Raw genomic sequence first — 20,726 nt, 5'->3', positions numbered from 1 at the left:
ATGAGAGCTGGAAAAGCTCAGGAAAGATGTGGAGAAATATAAAAGCCAAATTGTAATCCACACAAAAATAAACAATGCTGAAAAACATAGCAAGGGACAAGGACAGGATTAAGGGAAAAAATGAAATAAAATGAAACAATGAGTGGAAAAGGACGAGAGAAAAAATGATAGCTATGTAAGGCAGGAAAAGGTAATATAATATGCAAATAATTAGTGTTCCCAAAGAGAGCTGGTCATTTAATTCAGGCAAATAAATGCAATGGTCAGTATTTGACTTTCACCTTACAATAGCTTTGACACTATTGATCATTCTTTCCTCTTTGAAACACTTTCTTCATTTGGCTGATACAGATTCTTCAGGTTTCCTCCTACCTTGTTGGCCATTCCTTCTTAGTCTCCTTTGAGGTCCCTCCATATCTTTCAACTTTCCCACAGATCCTGGTGAACTTAACTTTCAAAATATAATACAGAATGTAGGGGCGATTGGGTGGCTCAGTTGGTTTGGCGTCCGACTTTGGCTCAAGTCATGATTTCACAGCTCTTGGGTTCAAGCCCCGTATTGGGATCTGTGCTGACAGCTCAGAGCCTGGAGCCTGCTTCAGATTCTGTCTCTCTCTCTCTCTCTCTCTCTCTCTCTCTCTCTGCCCCTCCCCTGCTCACACTCTGTCTCTCTCTCTCTCTCAAAAATAAATAAACATTAAAAAATATATAATACAGAACGTGATCACTTCTCACCATTTTCACTATTATTACCCTGGTTCAAGATACCTTTATCTGTCATCTGGATTACTATAATAGCTTTGAATTAGTCTTGACACATCCACTCTTGCCCACCTATTTCAATAGAGGGTAGATCTAAATCTCTTCATGGAACTTCCCAGAACAAAATCATTCAATGGCTTAACATACTCAGAGCAAAAGCAAGGTGTCTGACAGTTGCCCCCACAACCGTGATGTGGCCCACCGTTACCCAACCCAGCTGAGCATCTCCTGTATCTCTCCCCTCAGCTACTTTTGGTTTCTTGTAGCTCCTTGAACATACCAGGCACATTCCAACTTCCATTAACTTTGCACTTGTTTCCTCAGCCTAGAATACTCTTTCCAGCAGAAAAACATGACACACTTTCTCATCTACTTTAAGTCTGCACTCAAATGCAAATACTTATTGAAGTATTTTTCACCACGCTCCCCTCTCCCCTTTCTCTGCTTTATTGCCCCCCTTACCACTTATTTTCACCTAACATATATGTTTGTTTTATTTGCTTTGCTCATGGTCTTGCTACTCCCAAGTAGAATACAATTTCCATGAAACTGGGGTTTTATTTGTTTTGTTCACTGTTATAACCCCAACATCTAGAATAGAATCTGCCATCTAATAAACTTACAAAAAGTCCTCGTGTGAATGGACTAAAAGAATATTACAGAAAAAAAATACTTAAAGATATGAATTCAGGAAAGCATTCTAAAAATAAAAGAAGATGAATATACATGTTGAAAAGTTATACCAAGTCCCAGGAAATACAGGTAATGAATGTTGACATGTAAATCCTGCACTTTAAAGATAAAAAGAGAAGGAAAACACTGACCACACAATAGATTAAAGTTAAAAAGATAGTAATAACAAACTATGACAGAACTAAGGTTAAACATGTCATGTCAATGAGTATAAATGAGCTCAATACATACACTCAATACAAAGTGAGTGACAAAGCATAACCTAAATATGCTGATTCAAGGGACACATTTATCCCAATTCTGGGTAATTATTAGATTAGCCAGAGATTATAAATTCTAAATAAGTAAAGACCAACTCTAGAGGTGAGTCTGGGGTGTCTATATTTCCAATATATTTCCCAAAGATAACAAACCAACCAACAGGAAATGACTCAGAAAAGTTAAAAAGGATGGGCAGAGCCAAATTAAACATAAGAGTGCAAAGGAAACATCACAAACATAATTCTGGACAATATAGAATTCAGGGAAAAAGTATTACACTCGACAAAAAAGGTACATTTTATGATGCTAAATTATTCAATCCATGGTGAAGAAGCATCTACTGAAGAAAACAATAAAAATAATCTTATAAATATCTCATAAAAGATCTTAAATCAAGCATAAGCAGACACAATATAGTGGGTTTCATTTGAGGAAATGCAGCATGGCAAAGATTGCTTGGTGTTCACAAAAAATATCCTTCTGGTACAGTTGGACTGCATTTTCCAGCCAGGACAGAAATAGCCAAAGTGGTAGCATTTCTTGTAATACCCTCTCATAAACAAAAAGAAGCAACCACACCCTAGAGCTAAGTAGGCCCTTGCCCAGCCTTCTGTGTTATCTTGGGTGATCCTTTCTGTTGAGAAACAGTCCTCCCTGGGCCTCTTGCATTCCTACCCATGTTGGAGCGTATCAAGACTATACCAGCTCTTTCACCTAGGCCAAGCCTCAGGATTTTTATGTAGCTGGTAATCTTGAAAGGTGTGGTGATAACATTTCCCTTTAGACAAACAACAGGTTTGCTTACTGGTTGCTACCAAAGTGATAGGTTTCTCAGGCTCGAGGTTGTTCAGGTACATCAAAAACCCAATGTGTGGATAGCATCCACTGGGGCCTACTGTGTTGCTTGGGAGAAAGGGAGAGGGGACCCGGATACCTCTGCTGAAGCTCATGTCCTTTGCTGTGCTTGCTCTGGTACTATCTTGCTATTGTTTACTTTTAGCACTCATGGGATTGTGGCAGGTTTGTTCTTTGCCATCTTCTTTGAGATTGGATTTCTTCCCTGGGAATTTCACCACTGCATAATAAATGGGTATGTACCTTTCTAGCTTCTTTTTTTTTTTTTTTTAATTTTTTTGATGTTTGTTTATTTTTGAGAGACAGAGGGACAGAGCACAGGCAGGGAAGGAGCAGAGAGAGAAGGAGACACAGAACAGAAACAGGCTGCAGACTCTGAGCTGTCAGCACAGAGCCCGACACAGGGCTGGAACTCACAAACCATGAGATCATGAACTGAGCCAAAGTCAGATGCTTAACCGACTGAGACACCCAGGGAACGTCAGTCAAAACTATATTCTATGAAAAGAACTTACACATGTGGCAATAACATCCTTGTTTTCAAGTTGAGCAATGTCATATAAAATGACAGCACAGCGAGAATGTAGTTCAGGTTCATCAGAAACCAGTAGGTTGATCAGAGCTGGAATGCCTCCCGCCTCTACTATAGCATGCACTATGTTTGCATGTGTTGAGATATTACTCAATAACCCAACTGTTTTGCATTGTAATTTTATTTTGGAACATTTTAATAGATTAATTAAGGCAGGAATGGTACCTGCAATAAAGAAATCAAGAAAAAGCATGAATTATTTGTAACCATTTATAGTTAATTTATCATGATAAGATTTAAATAATGGCTGTGGTCATCGCCATATGAACAATTAGCAAATAATTCTATAACATGTTTATAAAATTATAATTTGAAACCATATGAATTCATCTGTCTGTCTTTTCCATAATTCAAGCAGCTCTCATGTTCACACGTCTGATTTTCACACAGCACACAAACCTATTATTTCATGTTGGTAACGCTAAGCCACCTTGGAACCATGGATTTTCAGCTTCAAATGATAGATGAATAAATTCTTTGAGCCACCACATGATACAGTTCAGTTTTGGATATTCTTTAAATTTGTGTGGCAGCATTTGTACAATTATTTGAGCATTTTATTATATTTTACCTATAGTTTTTACAAGCAACTGAAAAAAAGTGCTGAATCTAGTAAAAAGCAACCTTAGCTTCATTAATTATAATTGGTTCAAGGATGGAAATCACTGGGCATGGTGAAAAAAGAAAATTGGCTTCAGTCAGATGTTTGTTATATCAGTTCACTATGAAAGAAGAGAGCACACTCTGGAGACACAAGAAATGTTGGAAAATATAACCGTATAACCAGGGCTTTATTTATTTATCTACCTGAAATGATACCTCCCTCATGACTTATTTATCTATAGTTTACCTTTTGGACACAGATTTTTGTACATGTTTTTAGGAATACTAAATGTTAGTTTTAGGGTACTACTTGTAATTTTTTTATTCATTTATTCATTCAACAAATATTTATGGAGCATCTTATGTATGCCCAATATCCACATTAGAGTAGTGGATACCATATTAGACAATGAAGATAGAACGTTTCCATCATTTCACAAAGTTATATTGGAAAGTGCTATTCTCAAAACAACCAAATGAGGTAGGAATCATTTGATTAACAAGGAAATTAGGGTTATAGAGGGCGAGCAATTAACTTAAATTCTAAATGCAGAGCTAGTGACAAACCCAGGGTTGACACAAAAACTGCTATTTTTTAAAGTTTCTATCTGAATTCCAGTTAGTTAATATACAGTGTAATGTTAGTTTCAGTTGTAAATATAGTGAATGATTTAACACTTCCATACGATACCTGGTGCTCAGCACACACACACACACACACACACACACACACACCCATACACAAAACCCTGCTATTTTTTTAAATGTTTATTTATCTTTCAGAGACAGAGACAGAGACAGAGTGCATTGGGGGAGGAACAGAGAGAGGGGGAGACACAGAATCTAAAGCAGGATTCAGGCTCTGAGCTGTCAGCACAGAGTCCGACGCGGGGCTTGAACTCACAAACCGCGGGATCATGACCTGAGCTGAAGTCGGACGATTAACAGACTGAGCCATCCCAGCTGCCCCATTTTAATTTAAAAAATAAATTGTGTAAATACAGAATAAGAATAATTTCTAATTGAAAGTAAATATAAAATGTAGTACAGTAATTTAGTATCATTTTTAAGTTTACAAAGTTTTAGAGAAGTAGAATTTATATAGTTTTTTGATTGTGTGCAGTTTCCACATGAGAAATAAAATATAAGGTTGTCAGAGAAAGACAAATACCATATGATCTCACTTATATGTAGAATCTAAAAAATAAAACAAACAAAAAGTAGAATCAGACCTATAAATACAAGGCCAAACTGATGGTTCCCAGAGGGGAAGGGGGTGGAGACATGGGTAAAATGGGTAAAGGTGTGAGTGAGTGACACAGACTTCCGGTTATGGAATGAATATGTCACAGGAATAAAAGCCACAGCGTAGGGAATATAGTCAATGGTATTGTAATAGCATTGCACAATGACAGATGGTAGCTACACTTGTGGTAAGTATAGCATAATGTATAGAGTAGTTGAATCACTATGTTGTACACCCGAAACTAATGTAACACTGTGCGTCAACTATACTCGAATTAAAAATTTTACATATATCGTCAGGTAAAGGTAATAACCTTGGAAAAAAGAAAAATAGAAACTTAAAATCAACTAAAAAGTTTTCTCTACAATTAAAAATAGATTTTAAACCGATTGAATATAATTATAGCTACATAAAATAGTGTAAGCAAAAGACAGTAAATGGATTTTACGTCACCTGCATCCAAAATATATTTCCAGTATCCAGCATTTGCCAAGCAAATTACTTCCAAGGACATCACAGCCATCATCCTTCGTTTATAGCTTTCACACTGCAACATTTCTGGCAAGCATTCAACAGAAAAATGCATATTGTAATTTTAGAAGAGGGAATGTAATGATCTGCTTCTGTACAGGCCAAGTGAAGCTGTGAGTTGAGATAACGACTATTACACCAAATGCATTCATTAAATTCCCTCTGTGCACGGCCTTCTGAGGGGTGCTGAACAGGTTGCAAATGCCCATAATCTCTGAGGTTTATAATCTATACAGTTAGTAGAAAAATCCTGAAATGTTTAATACTTGGTCTGAATGACTTGGATTGACTGGTCATATGGTTCAAATTTACTTGGGAAACAGTACACTTCTCTTTTGCCTGAAATCAGTTGTTCAATAAAATTTAAGCGTAAGCTTTCAAGAAAGGCAAAGTAAACTACGTTATTGTCAATAAAAATGTAATATCTATTAAAGCATATAGGCAGCTTTATACATTTCCTGAGTATGAAGAAGATAACTTCAAAAAATCCTAAATGCATTTATACTATAAATTCATGTGGAGGTAATGCAAATAAATATATATCCTTTTAAACAACGTCTATCGTACAAGAAGAAACCACATAGAAGTATTCTTTTCTGGTCTCTCTTTACCCTCCGCTTTTCTGAGTTCATCTCTCCAGATATAACCATTTTGGACTTTCAATATACCTCCATATTTCTAAATGCTTATATACACTATGACCATTTGCTCTGTCAACTTTGGACATCATCGACTGACTTCATGTTATGGTAAATGAGAAGTAAGCTCTTCCACCACTGTGCTGCCACCCCTCTCCCTCCCCTTCCCCACATTTATAGTATTCAGTTAAATGAATATTCCATACTTATACTATAATGCCTATGCAGGTATTATTCACAGGTAAGCATTGCAGCATACTACAGTTTTGTCTCCTTTCTTACTTTTGTCTTTCTTGGGAACCTTATTTTATTCCATCTGCCTAGTTTTCTTTGTACCTGTCGGTAATTCCTCCCACATCCCTTTGGCCCGGGTACACAGTTTCCATTCGGGGACTTCATTTGCTGTCATCTTTGAAATCACCTTTGCTTTTCTCTTGGTGCAGACTCCCAGTTTCCTGTTTGTTGAGGAGAATTCCTGCCTTGGCATCTTTCGGTCTTTCTGGCCTAGCCTGGTGCTCTCAGTCAGAGTGCCTAGTGAGGATTTATGGTGTAAGTCTGAGAGGTCCTCAGATTTCCCACTGTCAGCTTGGGATGATTTGTCCAGTCTGCTAAATTCTAAGACTTGCCTGTTTCCAACATTTTATTGCTAGTTTCTCCTTTCCTGTTTTCTCTTGAATGCTTATTTCCTACTGTTGCTAATGTTATTAGTTAAGCTCCGTGTAATTTTAGTGGGGTTTTGAGGGATAGTAAAATCAGATGTGTGCATTCAATTGGCTTAGAGACCCTTATCCTTATAATATTTCAGGCTAGACCAAACAAAAATCTGGAGCAACATCTCAAGCAAAACTTTTCATAAAACATATATCAATATATGAGGGAAAATGTTGCTGAATCTATGTTTTATTTATTTATTTATTTATTTATTTATTTATTTATTTATTTATTTATTTATTTTATTTTACAGCGTGCACACACACGTATGCAAGCCAGGGTGGGGCAGAGAAAGAGGGAGAGAGAGAATCTTACGCAGGCTCCACACTCAGCATGGAGCCTGATGTAGGGCCTGATCTCATCACCCTGAGATCAGGACCTGAGCCAAAATCAAGGATCTGACACTTAACCAACTGAGCCACCCAGGCGCCCCTGAATCTGTCTTTTAAATTAGGAAGGAATAAATTGGAGGGAGTTTTCTTCACTTTAATTAATTTTCTTCCTCTTTCCTTGTTTTTTGTTTGTTTTAATTTGCTTTTTTGACAGAAAGGAGGATAGATGGACTTTTGGAGGAAGTTGGAAAATAAAAATAAATATAATTGTGTAAAGTACAGTGTGAGTTATTATTCTTTGATTTTAATTTAGAAATAAAAGTACTTTTGAACACACAAAATATAGTTCAGTATTATTTGTATTTCTGCTTTTAACTAAACAGTTTTTGATTTTAACTGTTTAAAATATGATGCATGTATTATTTTATTTGCTCTATTTCAGAGTATCAACGATTAAGCTGAATAATAATGAGAACATTTATTTATAAAGAGATTATGTGTTGTGCACTCACCTACCAAAGTTTTCCAAACCGGAAGTTCAGGAATATTTAACTCTATTATATGCTTGAGAACCTCTGTATGAAAGGTTAGCACTGATAAATGAATTATATTGTTTCCTTTAATATCTGTTTTTCTCCAGTTAGCACCAAGAGAAAATAGGTATTGAATAGTGTCCAGTGCTCCTGAAGTGGCAGCAAGCAATAGTGGAGTACACTGATTCCTAAAAATCAAGGAACATATTATGATAATTAAGCACACGTAGAGTGTCAAATTTACTTCTTGCGAAGCCATTCACATTGCTGTTGGAGGAAGGCTGATTTATATTGATTTATATCATCACCTTCTCTTCAGTACATGGTATTATTCTATATATTCCACATGTAAATAGATTTGCCTCCCTTGCCTTGGCTGTCCTTAGTATTTGCCCCTACTTTCCCTCCCAACTTAATTATCACACCTTATAATTTGTTTAGAAGTTGATAACGTTCAAAGTTCTTAGAATACACCACCTCATCTAATCCTTACAACTCTATGAGCGAAGGAAACAGCAAGGCAAGTATCATCAGCCCATTGTACACATAGTGAAACTGAGCCCAGGGAGTGTTCCAAGCCACTTCTTTATTCTTCATGTCCAGTTCTCAAATCCCAGCTTCCTCATCGTGGCAGAAACTAACAGATTTTCTCAAAAATCCCACTATCTACTTCTTAGATACTGAAGATCTTTGGTTGGGCACATGACTGTCCAGCCAAATATTACATCCTAGCTTCCTTTATGGATACCTATTGGCCGATGACTAAGTTTGGCCAATGTAATGTTAGTAGAAGTGACCTGGGCAATTCCCTAAAGAGAAAAGGAATGTGCCATTACTTTGCATTTCTGTTTCTCTTCATGGCTAAAATACAGGCATAACGATGAAAGCAAGAGTAGGCATTTTGTATCAGGATACAGAAGCCACATGTGAAGAAGCAACAGGAGGAAGGTTACATGTTTACCTTGTTTAAACTACAATATTTTGGCATATGTTTGTCACAGTGGCTTTGATTGTATCTTAACAGATCTACTCACTAGCAGTGTGACTTTAAGCAAATTGGGTTATTGTCTTCATCTGTCGAGGAATGAGGATAACATCACTCAGCTCACAGTGTTAGTGTAAGGGATGAATAAGGTGCTTAGCACAGTCTCAATACATAGTTTCCCTCTCATTGTCTTTTCACTGTCACATGCCTACTTTTTATCCTTATACCCATGCCTCTCTCTTTGTGAAGCCCTCTTTCTCTTGCTGCCTGTCCTTGAACTTTCTTTCACCTTTGCCCAGTTAGCCCCCAAACTCTCTCTCTCCTCTATCTCATTTTCCCTGGGTCCTAGAGAAACTCTTGTCTTTTATGAGTAAACATCTCTTCACTTTCTCCCTTTTGTTCTTTAATAAGACTGTTCTATTGCTTTATTTATCCTATTCAGTGGTAGGGATAAAGATTACTTCTACTTTAACACTATCACTCTGATTTTCCTCATGAAAAGCATACTACCCAATAAATTGTATTTCTCTTTTCAGTTCCATATTGCCATTCCCCCTGCCCTGCAGGGTGCTCTTCCAGCATCTTAGCTCCTGAACTGCCTCACCAACATGCCCCTTGGATTGTGACTTTAACATCCATGCTAATTACCATCTGTGTTCTGATCTCTCAGTTCCTTGTCATACCTTCATTTGGGCTCCATATTCATACACACCTGCATGGTCGCACTCTTCATTAACTCCACACAGATCCCAACCTCGGTAATTGTCCTCTCTATGAATCCTTTCCTTTTTCCTTATGTTCACAGATAGCTTCTTATTTCCACCTCTGATATCCAATTGTTTGAGCTTTTACAACCCACTAATCATTATGCCCCTCCACTCAAAGACATTGTCACAATATGACTGAGGAGAGCTGATTCGGGTCTCTATATTCCATGGCTCTTTCCAGAGTCTCTTAGAGAAACTATTAGCCAGAGACCATTGCTTCCTGAAAGCTTTCTTTACATACATCTTTGCCCCAACCTAGAAGGAGGATTAATTTCTTCACTTAATCATAATGGCCAGGTTATCTGAAGACCCAGAAATATCTGAATGAAACTATGCCTAAACCATGTTCAGATTCAAAATGATAACTTTGTGTTTCAATTATAACCAAGAATGTACCCTTCAGGAGAAGTTACACCTCCATCTTAAAGTTTGGTCCTCTGCTAAATTATGAAAGAGAATTGTGAAATAGAAGCTAAATTGTGAAATTGTATTTGGGGTGTTTCTCTATTTCAAAGTTATTTTCTTCTTCTTAAAAAAAAAAACGTTTTTTAAGATTTTATTTTTAAGTAATCTCTACACCCAGTGTGGAGCTTGAACTCACAACCCCGAGATCAAGAGTCACATGCTCCACCAAATGAGCCAGCCAGGTGCCCCCATAGTTATTTTCTTCTTTTTAATGTGTTTCTCTTCTGTATACCATTAGATGTTTCTCCTGTTATCTGAGGCCTATCCACACTGGTCTGGATAATCTGGTAATCTACAGCCTTTGATAATCTTGTGCTGTTTCCTGGTTGAGTAGATTCCAATTTAAAGCAATTTTTCTCCTCCTTAGTCTCAGGCTTCTTCCAGAGCACTAAGTAATTAACCTGATAAACTTGTCTGTGGAACAAAACCACTAAGAAAAGTTTAGCAAAAACTTCCTAGGGTTTACTTCTTATTCTTTCAGATAGCATGGATAGGTCAATGGCAGTTCTCTCTTTATACATTGTAGAGGTAAGTGGTAGATGAAGAAGATAGGGACCAGAGGGTAAGCCTTACATAGCCTTTCACATGGATCATATCAACCATTCCTTTTACTGTCAGTGTTTGGGGCAAGCCATGAGAGCAGAGGTTTATGTTTTTACAAATGCTTAATAACTTACTCAGCTGTCGCCTCTGCTTCTATCAAACTAGGATCCTTCCTGCAGAGAGCAATGATGATGCCAATATTGTCATAGAAAGCAGCAAAGTGAATCGGCATCCAACCTCTTTTTTCAGAAAGTGTGTAATCAGCTTTGAAACAGAGGAGACAGATGGTTGTTTCCAGTGAGCAAGCCTGTGCAGCCAGGTGTAGAGGTGTTGGACCTAAAATGTATGGACAATTATTTAGGCGGTCAAGATCTAAAATGTCCATCTAAAAACATATCTTTTTGATATCCATCTGTGGAGCTTTTTAGTGCTTATCTGGAGCTTTTATATCATAAAAGATAAGCAAGATAAGCATTAAAAAGTATAATTTTAGGCAATTCTAGATTTCTTTAATTCAGGATGTCTGACCATTAAAAATTAGTACTTCTTTATAAATGAAGAATAAATAACATTGAAAATATTAAATATTTGAAAAATTCAGTCAATGTGTAAAATAGTTTTGTGATATCAAATAAGCTATTTCTTGTTTATTTTCCATTTTACTTAAATGTTTTGTAGTAAGAGGTAAAATCCTTTGAAATTCAAAGAAAAATATGCTCACAAAAGCCCTCCATGTCACTAAATCCAGTGGGTGTTTTTCAATTCTCATCTTACCTCTCAACAGTAAGGTTCTTCCTCTTTAAAATGTCCCCCCCCCCCCCCCTTGGCTTTTGTGATACCATAACCTCCTATTTTTCTCCTACCTCTCTGGCTACTCCTTTCGAGTCTCCTTTGGGACGTTCTCATTATCCCAATGCCTACATGAGCCTTAGGGCTCTGTCCTGGCCTTTTTATCTTCGCAGTGACTTCATTTACCACCTATAAGTCGGTGACTCCCAGGATTATGTCTCTAGATTTGTTTCTTCTCCAAGCTCCACATCTTTATCTCTAACCTCTTACGAGGTGTCTCCACACACCACGTCAAACTTAACATGTTCTGAATTGAACTCCCCTCCAAACCTGGTCTTCTTTCACTGCTACCTAAATCAGTGAAGGATATCACTATCCAGCCAGTTCTACAAATCAGACACCTGAAAGACTCCTTAGTGTCTTCTTCTCATTTCATCTCCATAACCAGTCCATTGCCAAGACTAAATATCTCTAGAACTTATCTTTATTGCCACCACCTCCCCACTCCAAGCCGCCCAACTGGTACCCCACCTTGTTCTTGCCCTTCACCAATCCATTATTTCAAATTATAAATCTGATCTTTTTACCTCCTTGCTTAAAACGCTTCAGAGGTTTCAAAACGTCATCGATCATGAATACAGGAAAAGGATCCACTGGTTCCAATTCACCTGAACCAACAGCTACCTCCCTCACCCCAAAACACCCATGACATACACAACTTGTTCTCTTCATCTGGGCCTTCTTCTTCTCTTCAAATGTGGGGTAATCAGCCACACGACCCAGCTTGCCCAGGAAAGTACTCATCTATGCCTGTTGCCTGAGCATAATGATTAACAGTGCCTCTTCCATTTTCAAGTCTCCCTTATTTGGATGATGAATGATCCAGTCACCTTGGGCTATTCCTGCTGAGAGCTTCCTTCTCCCACACGCTTTTCTGACCAGGGTCCAGTTAACTCCTATTTCTCAGCCTAAATGGTAATTCCTCAGTGAAGCACTGGTTTTCTCCCAACTCAAGACACTTCCAATGACCTCTGGCCTGCCTTATTCATCTAAGCTTTACATCACAGCCTTTGGTAATCTACAGTATTTGCTCTGATCTATCTACCTAAAGTCACTGCTTAGTCTTCCAGTTTGTGGTCAGGCATGGAAGGCGCATAAATCATCACTATGTCCTAAGAGCAAGTAAAAAGTTTAAACAAACTGAAAAATCAACAATGCTTCTTAGATCCGATAGAGAAGTGAGGTCTCAGGGCAAAAACACTGCCTCCAAAAATGAAGATATGGACAGGCTGATACAGAGAATCAAAATTTACTGAAAAGAAACTTCCACAAGAACCAGTGAGTAGTAAAGCCCCCTGGGCCCCTCCAGCCAACCAAGTAGTCTTTAAGCTTTAGCAATCACCCTTACTTAGCCCATGTGAGTGATTGCCATTTCTTTGTAATCTATAGATCATGCATTCTTTCTTAGAAAAAACAGAGGCTTCTGCACATCACAAAACAGAAATCAGACCCTCCTGTACAACCCCTGAGCAGTAAGGAACCAGACCCCTTTGCACAACTACCTTGCACAACCTTCAAGCACTGAGATAACATCTGTCACTGACACCATTGTGTCTGTGTGTAATTAAGAACTTTTATGGACAATTGTAGTTGATTTACTGATTAACTGCCATAGACTCCTTAAAAAAAATCCCTGGGTGAGGTAGAAACCTCAGAGTTGGCCTTGGGGGACAAGAGTCTGCTTTCTTAGTGGCAGGCCTCCTGAATAAAGCTCAGATTCCTTTTCAATCAAAACTGTCTCTGAGTATTGGCTTTTTTTTCCTTTAAGCTTATTTACTTATTTTGAGAGACAGAGAGAGAGAGAGAGAGAGAGAGAGAGAATCCCAAGCAGGCTCCATACTGTCAGCATGGAGCCCGATGTGTGGCTGGAACTCACAAGCCCTGAAATCATGACAGAGCCAAAACCAAGAGTCAGATGCTTAACCGACTGAGCCACCCAGGTGCCCCTCAAGTATTGGCTTTTCGAGCAGCAGGCAGCTGAATTTGGGTTTCAGTAACAGTAGGGAAATCTGAACTATAATTGACGAATTGCTGGCAGCTCATTGTGATAAGTCTGAGAGTTTAAAACTCTGGGGGCCCCAGTCCCAGGAGGCCCCCATGCTTTAGTGAGTTTTAACTCCTGGAGTTTGACCAGGATCTCACAATGGATATTGGAGAAAAATCCCCTCATGCTTCTAGCAGGGGGAGGGAAAAAGGAACCATTTTGAGATACAGCAGAGCATTCCATTTTCCTTAACAAGGTTTGGCCTCAGGAGAAACTGTTATACCAGAGCCTAACCTGCTGGGTTTTATCAGAGCCTAACCTACCTAGGGGAAGGGAAATACCCAACTCTAGCCACTCTTCATCCATCCTGACACAGCTAAGGTCAGGGAGAGGACTAGCAAAGACATGTGAAGTTCACAGTCCAGGAGCACAGGCTCTCACAAAAGACTGAGACCTAATCATAGGACTATAGAATATGTTGGTTTATTTCAGTCAATGAAAGGCTGTTGGTTGCTCTCAGCAGGAGAAACACCAAGGGCACCTGGGTGGTGCAGTTGGTTAAATATCTGACTCTTGGTTCCAGCTCAGGTCATGATCTCATGGTTTGTGGGTTTGAGCCCCACATAGGGCTCTGTGCTGAGGGTGTAGAGCCTGCTTGGATTCTCTATCTCCCTTTCCCTCTGCCCCTCCCCTGCTTATTCTCTCACTCTCTCTCTCAAAATAAATAAATAAACTTAAAAAAATCAAAATGACCTCAACATTTTTTTTGTTTTTTTAAACACACACACACACACACACACACACACACAGAAGTCTCCCCACTCACCCTCTCCTTCTCCTCTCCACCTCCCTCCAAAAAATATTTCAGCACAATCCAGCGGCAGGAGTACTATCCTATATCCCCCTCTTACTACTTGAAATTGTGTTTAATAGAAATGCTGAATCTTGGCACCCACCCAGGCTGCTAAAACAGAATCTTCATTTTAACAAGATCCCTGGATGATTCCTTTGTACTTGAAAGTTTATCCCAGAATAGTAGGATGAAGTGCCCTCCCCACAACATCTGCAACGTCTGATGACATTTTTGTTTGTAAGACCTGGGGTGGAGGTTGCTGCATTTAGTGGGTAGAGAAGTCAGGGATACTACAAAACATTTGATAGTACACAGGAAAGCCCCCAACAACAAAGAATTATCCAGCTCACAATGTCAACAGTGCTGAGGATGAGAAACACTGGCCTAAGACATACTAGAATTAGGGAAGTTCTGGAGGGGCTTATGTTGTCTGAAGAAACTATTGTCTGGTTGAAAACTCTGATCTAGGGGTTAATATACAGAATATATAAAGAACATATACAACTCAATACCAAAAAAACAAATAATCCAATTTAAAAATGGGCAGGAGACATGAACAGATATTTCTCCAAAGAAGACATACAGACGGCCAAAAGACACATGAAAAGATGCTCAACATCAGTAATTATGAGGGAAATGCAAATGAAAACCACAATGGACATTCCTCAAAAAATTAAAAATAGAATTACCATATAATACAGTTATCACACTACAGGGTATTTACCCAAAGAATTCAAAAACACTAATTCAAAAATATGCATGCATCCCTATGTTTACTGCAGCATTATATACAATAGCCAAAATATGGAAGCAGCCCAAGTCTCCACTGATAGATGAATGGGTAAAGAATATGTGGTATGCACATACAGTAAAACCTTGGATTGGGAGTAACTTGTTCCGTGAGTGTTCCACAAGACAAGCAAACATTTCTAGTAAATTTTAATTTGATAAACAAGTGATGTCTTGCAATACGAGTAGTATGTGATGTCGAATATCACATGATCACAACTAAGCCAATGGTTCTCTCTCTCTCTCTCTCTCTCTCTCTCTCTCTCTCTCTCTGTGGGATTGTGGGTGATCATCTCCCATGCTCGGATGTTCAGTCTCAGGCTGCAGTGTTTGGCAGAAATCAGTGATTTTTCAGAATGTTGGAAGGTGCCCACAACTGGCACCAACAGTGTATTTTTTTGTCACTTCAAAGCACCTATGGACAGTCCTTTGCTTTTCCATCCAATAGTAAGCTTATGGATACTTTGCTTCATTCTAGGTCAGCCTGCCTGCAGATATAGACACTTTCCTCTGCTGCCTTATTGCCAGTTACATTAAATACAGTATATGACAAGTTTATTAATACTGTACTATATTCAACATCTGTGTAAGCATATACAATGGTCCCTGTGTGGAAAAATGTTGAAAAGAAAGGCGGTAAGAAGGAGATGATTGTGATGGAAGTTAAGAAGGAAATCATCGAAAAGTATGAATGAGGTATGTGAGTGGCCAAAATTGTAAGATTTTATAAGAAGTCTAGGCCTGCATCTCATGTGAAGAGGAGGAGAAAAAGGCAGAGGAATCCCTCACTTCAAATGAGATTAGGGAGATGTGTAAAGTGTTGGAAACAGTGCAAAATTATGTAGAAAAGCACCACCTGAATAAGGCTGTAAGAGTACCAGCGATGAATCTGTTTAACAACAATGTAACGTCACATTTCCACAAAATTCTCAAAGGAGGCAAAATCAAGTGTCATTGGATAGGTTCCTTGTTAAAGTTGCATGGAAAGAAAAAGATTTCATTGAGTCAATAGATAGCAGTGATTCCATTAGTGATGGTAAAAGTTGTCCTACACAATAACCTTCCTCTCTCTTATCTCGCTCACACCAGCCACGATGGTTTTCAAACTAAGTGCAGGTTAATTTTATATTTTCTTTATTATTTTGTATTATATTACAGTATTGTAATCATTTTTGTATGAATATTTTTGGGTTGTGGAAAAATCATCTGAGTTTCCATTATTTCTTACGGGGAAATTTGCTTTTATATACAACTGCTTTGGATTACAAGCATGGTTCCAAAATGATTTATGTTTGCAAACCAAGGTTTTACTGTATACACAATAGAATACTATTCAGCCAGAAAAAGGAATGAAATCTTGTCATTTGCAACAACATTGATGGATTTAGAGGATATAATGCAAAGTGAAATTAGTAGATCAGAGAAACACAAATACCATATGACTTCACTCATACGTGGAATTTAAGAAACAAAACAAAGGAAAAAAGAGACAAAAGATAGACTCATATATTCAGAACAAACTGGTGGTTACCAGAGGGGATGTGGGGAGGGGAAATGGGTGAAATAGGTGATGGAGACTAAAGAGTACACTTATCATGATGAGTACTGAGTAATGTATAGAACTGTAGAATCACTGTATTGTACACCTGAAACTAATATAACACTGTACATTAATTATACTGGAATTTTAAAAAAGATGTTAAACTCTTGACATGGAAGAATGGCTAAATCATGCTAGGATTCACCACTTTCATGTCAGGTTCATTGTGTTGCTAGCTGAATATTCTGGGGATAAATCAAGCTGAAGTTGGTTGTCGTTGATCTATTAAACATGCCTAAAACCTGAAAGAAAAAAAAACCCTCCTTGAATTATCCTATATAGAGTATGAAGGTATATAGTCTTTTAGATATAGATATGGAAGGTACAGCCTTTAAAAATTTTTCTGATTTTCCATATTCAATACTTAGGTCAAGGGCACCTGAGTCGGTTAAGTGTCTGACTCTTGATTTCTGCTCCAGTCATGATCTGTTTGTGAGATGGAGCCCTGTGTCCAGCTCTGTGCTGAAAGCGAGAAGCCTGCTTAGGATCCTTTCTCTCTCCCTCTCTCTCAGCACCAGACGCCCCCCCCCCCCCCACACACACTAAATAAATTAACATTTAACAAAAACTACTTAGGTAAAATCTCTCACCTCAGTCAAGAATGCCTCATTCCTCAGTCCTCATACATTGTTACTGTCACTAGGTGGCAGCATATCTAAATAATATTAACTGCTTTTTTTTTTTTTTTTTTTTTGGCATAAAAACTACTTTGGGGATTGATTTTTATTTTTTTAATTTTTTTCAACGTTTTTTATTTATTTTTGGGACAGAGAGAGACAGAGCATGAACGGGGGAGGGGCAAAGAGAGAGGGAGACACAGAATCGGAAACAGGCTCCAGGCTCCGAGCCCCACGCGGGGCTCGAACTCACGGACCGCGAGATCTTGACCTGGCTGAAGTCGGACGCTTAACCGACTGCGCCACCCAGGTGCCCCAGGTGATTGATTTTTAAAAAATAAGTAGAGGTACAAAGCTGTCATCATCAAGACAGCATGGTATTGGCACAAAAACAGACACATAGACCAATGGAATAGAATAGAAACCCCAGAACTAGACCCACAAACGTATGGCCAACTAATCTTTGACAAAGCAGGAAAGAACATCCAATGGAAAAAAGACAGTCTCTTTAACAAATGGGGCTGGGAGAACTGGACAGCAACATGCAGAAGGTTGAAACTAGACCACTTTCTCACACCATTCACAAAAATAAACTCAAAATGGATAAAGGACCTGAATGTGAGACAGGAAACCATCAAAACCTTACAGGAGAAAGCAGGAAAAGACCTCTCTGACCTCAGCCGTAGCAATCTCTTACTTGACACATCCCCAAAGGCAAGGGAATTAAAAGCAAAAGTGAATTACTGGGACCTTATGAAGATAAAAAGCTTCTGCACAGCAAAGGAAACAACCAACAAAACTAAAAGGCAACCAACGGAATGGGAAAAGATATTTGCAAATGACATATCGGACAAAGGGCTAGTATCCAAAATCTATAAAGAGCTCACCAAACTCCACACCTGAAAAACAAATAACCCAGTGAAGAAATGGGCAGAAAACATGAATAGACACTTCTCTAAAGAAGACATCCGGATGGCCAACAGGCACATGAAAAGATGTTCAGCGTCGCTCCTTATCAGGGAAATACAAATCAAAACCACACTCAGGTATCACCTCACGCCAGTCAGAGTGGCCAAAATGAACAAATCAGGAGACTATAGATGCTGGAGAAGATGTGGAGAAACGGGAACCCTCTTGCACTGTTGGTGGGAATGCAAATTGGTGCAGCCACTCTGGAAAGCAGTGTGGAGGTTCCTCAGAAAATTAAAAATAGACCTACCCTATGACCCAGCAATAGCACTGCTAGGAATTTATCCAAGGGACACAGGAGTACTGATGCATAGGGGCACTTGTACCCCAATGTTCATAGCAGCACTCTCAACAATAGCCAAATTATGGAAAGAGCCTAAATGTCCATCAACTGATGAATGGATAAAGAAATTGTGGTTTATATACACAATGGAATACTACGTGGCAATGAGAAAAAATGAAATATGGCCTTTTGTAGCAACGTGGATGGAACTGGAGAGTGTGATGCTAAGTGAAATAAGCCATACAGAGAAAGACAGATACCATATGGTTTCACTCTTATGTGGATCCTGAGAAACTTAACAGGAACCCATGGGGGAGGGGAAGGAAAAAAAAAAAAAAAAAGAGGTTAGAGTGGGAGAGAGCCAAAGCATAAGAGACTGTTGAGAACTAACTAAGGGTTGATGGGGGGTGGGAGGGAGGAGAGGGTGGGTGATGGGTATTGAGGAGGGCACCTTTTGGGATGAGCACTGGGTGTTGTATGGAAACCAATTTGACAATAAATTTCATATAAAAAAAGAAATAAGTAGAGGTAACTGTAAATTCCACAGTAAAAATAAGAAAAAAGAAAAAAAAAACAAGACTTAAGAGGAATATGAATAAACAACCATGGGTAGAAAAAATTTAGACTTCAAAATATATAGAAAATATCATTATGTGACATTTTCATGTAACAGAACATTTTGGAGATTATATACTATAGAAGAGTTTTAATACATGCAATATCCTTTTCAAATGCACCAAATATTTTATTTATATCTTACCATTTCTTTCTTTTTTCACATCCATTTTTGATGACTCTGTTTTAAAGGGGAATACACACAGAAGTACGATTACTAACATATATGAGTTCCCTAGATTAGTCAAAATAGATTCATATGAATAAGAATAAAATTGCTATATTTAGATATCAACGACAGGATTGAGTGGAGGTTTTGGTCAAGCCATCTGGGCTTGGTGCACATGGCCGGCATCATGGCAGAGCAGACCTGGAATGCTGCATCTCTAGAGTCTGGTTAAAACTGACAGTTGGTGCAGTTTTGTGTTGGGTAAGTCATCATATGTGGATGTTGCCAGTAGAGTTATACATTTTCCGTATGTCAAAATCTATCCAATTCTTAGCAAATGGAAATCCAAGCAGTCACAGGATGAATGAGAGACTTTAATTTACCAAAGATTTATTTCACACCAAGAAAGGCTTAAAATATTATGTATCTTTAAACAATAAGCTACTTGTTATATTTAAATTTAACTGAATTTGTGCTATTTTAATCAAGTAATAGAAGCATCTTAATATGAAAACATATTAATTATACTGATAAGAGTACATAATTTATTAGTAGCCAGTAGGATTAAAGCAGAACATGTTTTGGTGTGTGAAAATATAACACAGCTTTTTAAGATATAAAATATTATAAGATACAATATAAGATATAAAATATAAGATAAAATATAAAATCACAATTTTCTTATCGGCCATTCCTGATATTTAATCTGTATTTCCTTTTCAGTTATAGAGAACTTCTGCTTTCATTTTCAACATTGTTATTTTTATACTGGTTAAATTTATTCCAGTGAATAGGAATATATATATAAACATATATTTTATATATATATATAAACATATATTATATATATATATATATATATATATATATATATATATATATATTCCTACCTAAGAATCAGGAAAAAGTGGCTTTTTAAAAGTCAAAATTAGGGTTAGCTTTAAAGGGGCCATTAACTAAAAACAATTATTATTATAAGAATTTTTTGTTATTAAATATTATTTAAGTTTATATATTGTGAAGAAGTTATTCCCTGCTTGAGAACTCTGGGGTAAAAATGGATCTTCTGCTGGGATCTCTACTTATCTACCTTTTCTGTGAATTTCTATAGTGCACCATTGTGTTTTAATTATGCCAGTGGTTATCAAATGCTACCTTGTGTTCATCCAATCATGCATTCATCCAACAACTACTTCCTGAGCACCTACAATGGCAGGCTTTCTTCTAGGCGTTCAAATACCATAGCAAACAAAGTAAAGCAAATCATTGCCTTTTACAGAGCTTATGTTCAAGTGAGGGAGACACAATAAAGAAATAAATAATACTATATGAGAGAGCAATAAGTGATACTTAGAAAAGAGCCTCTCTGAAATAAGGGAAACACAAACCTCAACTATGCTCTAGATACAATACCAAATTTTTATCTTGCTCTACAATCAACATGTCTTCTTAACTCTGAGTAGGAGCAGGTAAAAGAAAAA

At 37.8% G+C, this 20,726-nt stretch overlaps 1 protein-coding gene across 2 annotated transcripts in view; it reads right to left on the bottom strand.

Annotated features, from left to right (window-relative positions):
* The window catches only part of ANKAR (ankyrin and armadillo repeat containing), a 74,610-nt gene that overhangs the window by 32,037 nt on the left and 21,847 nt on the right, over positions 1 to 20,726 (bottom strand). For both annotated transcript variants that reach the window (XM_086719125.1, XM_086719126.1), the window contains 5 exons: positions 19,222 to 19,257; positions 10,652 to 10,853; positions 7,737 to 7,945; positions 5,466 to 5,570; positions 3,087 to 3,328 (listed from right to left, as the gene is read on the bottom strand). In XM_086719125.1, coding sequence (XP_086575251.1) covers positions 3,087 to 3,328; positions 5,466 to 5,570; positions 7,737 to 7,945; positions 10,652 to 10,853; positions 19,222 to 19,257 — 794 coding nt within the window. The remainder of the gene's footprint in view (positions 1 to 3,086; positions 3,329 to 5,465; positions 5,571 to 7,736; positions 7,946 to 10,651; positions 10,854 to 19,221; positions 19,258 to 20,726) is intronic.

The sequence above is a fragment of the Puma concolor genome, chromosome C1 (genome assembly GCF_028749965.1).
Source record: "Puma concolor isolate L17-30 chromosome C1, mPumCon1.1.hap2, whole genome shotgun sequence".
Classification (NCBI taxonomy): Eukaryota; Metazoa; Chordata; class Mammalia; order Carnivora; family Felidae; genus Puma; species Puma concolor.
This window is presented reverse-complemented; position numbering and strand designations above follow the sequence as displayed.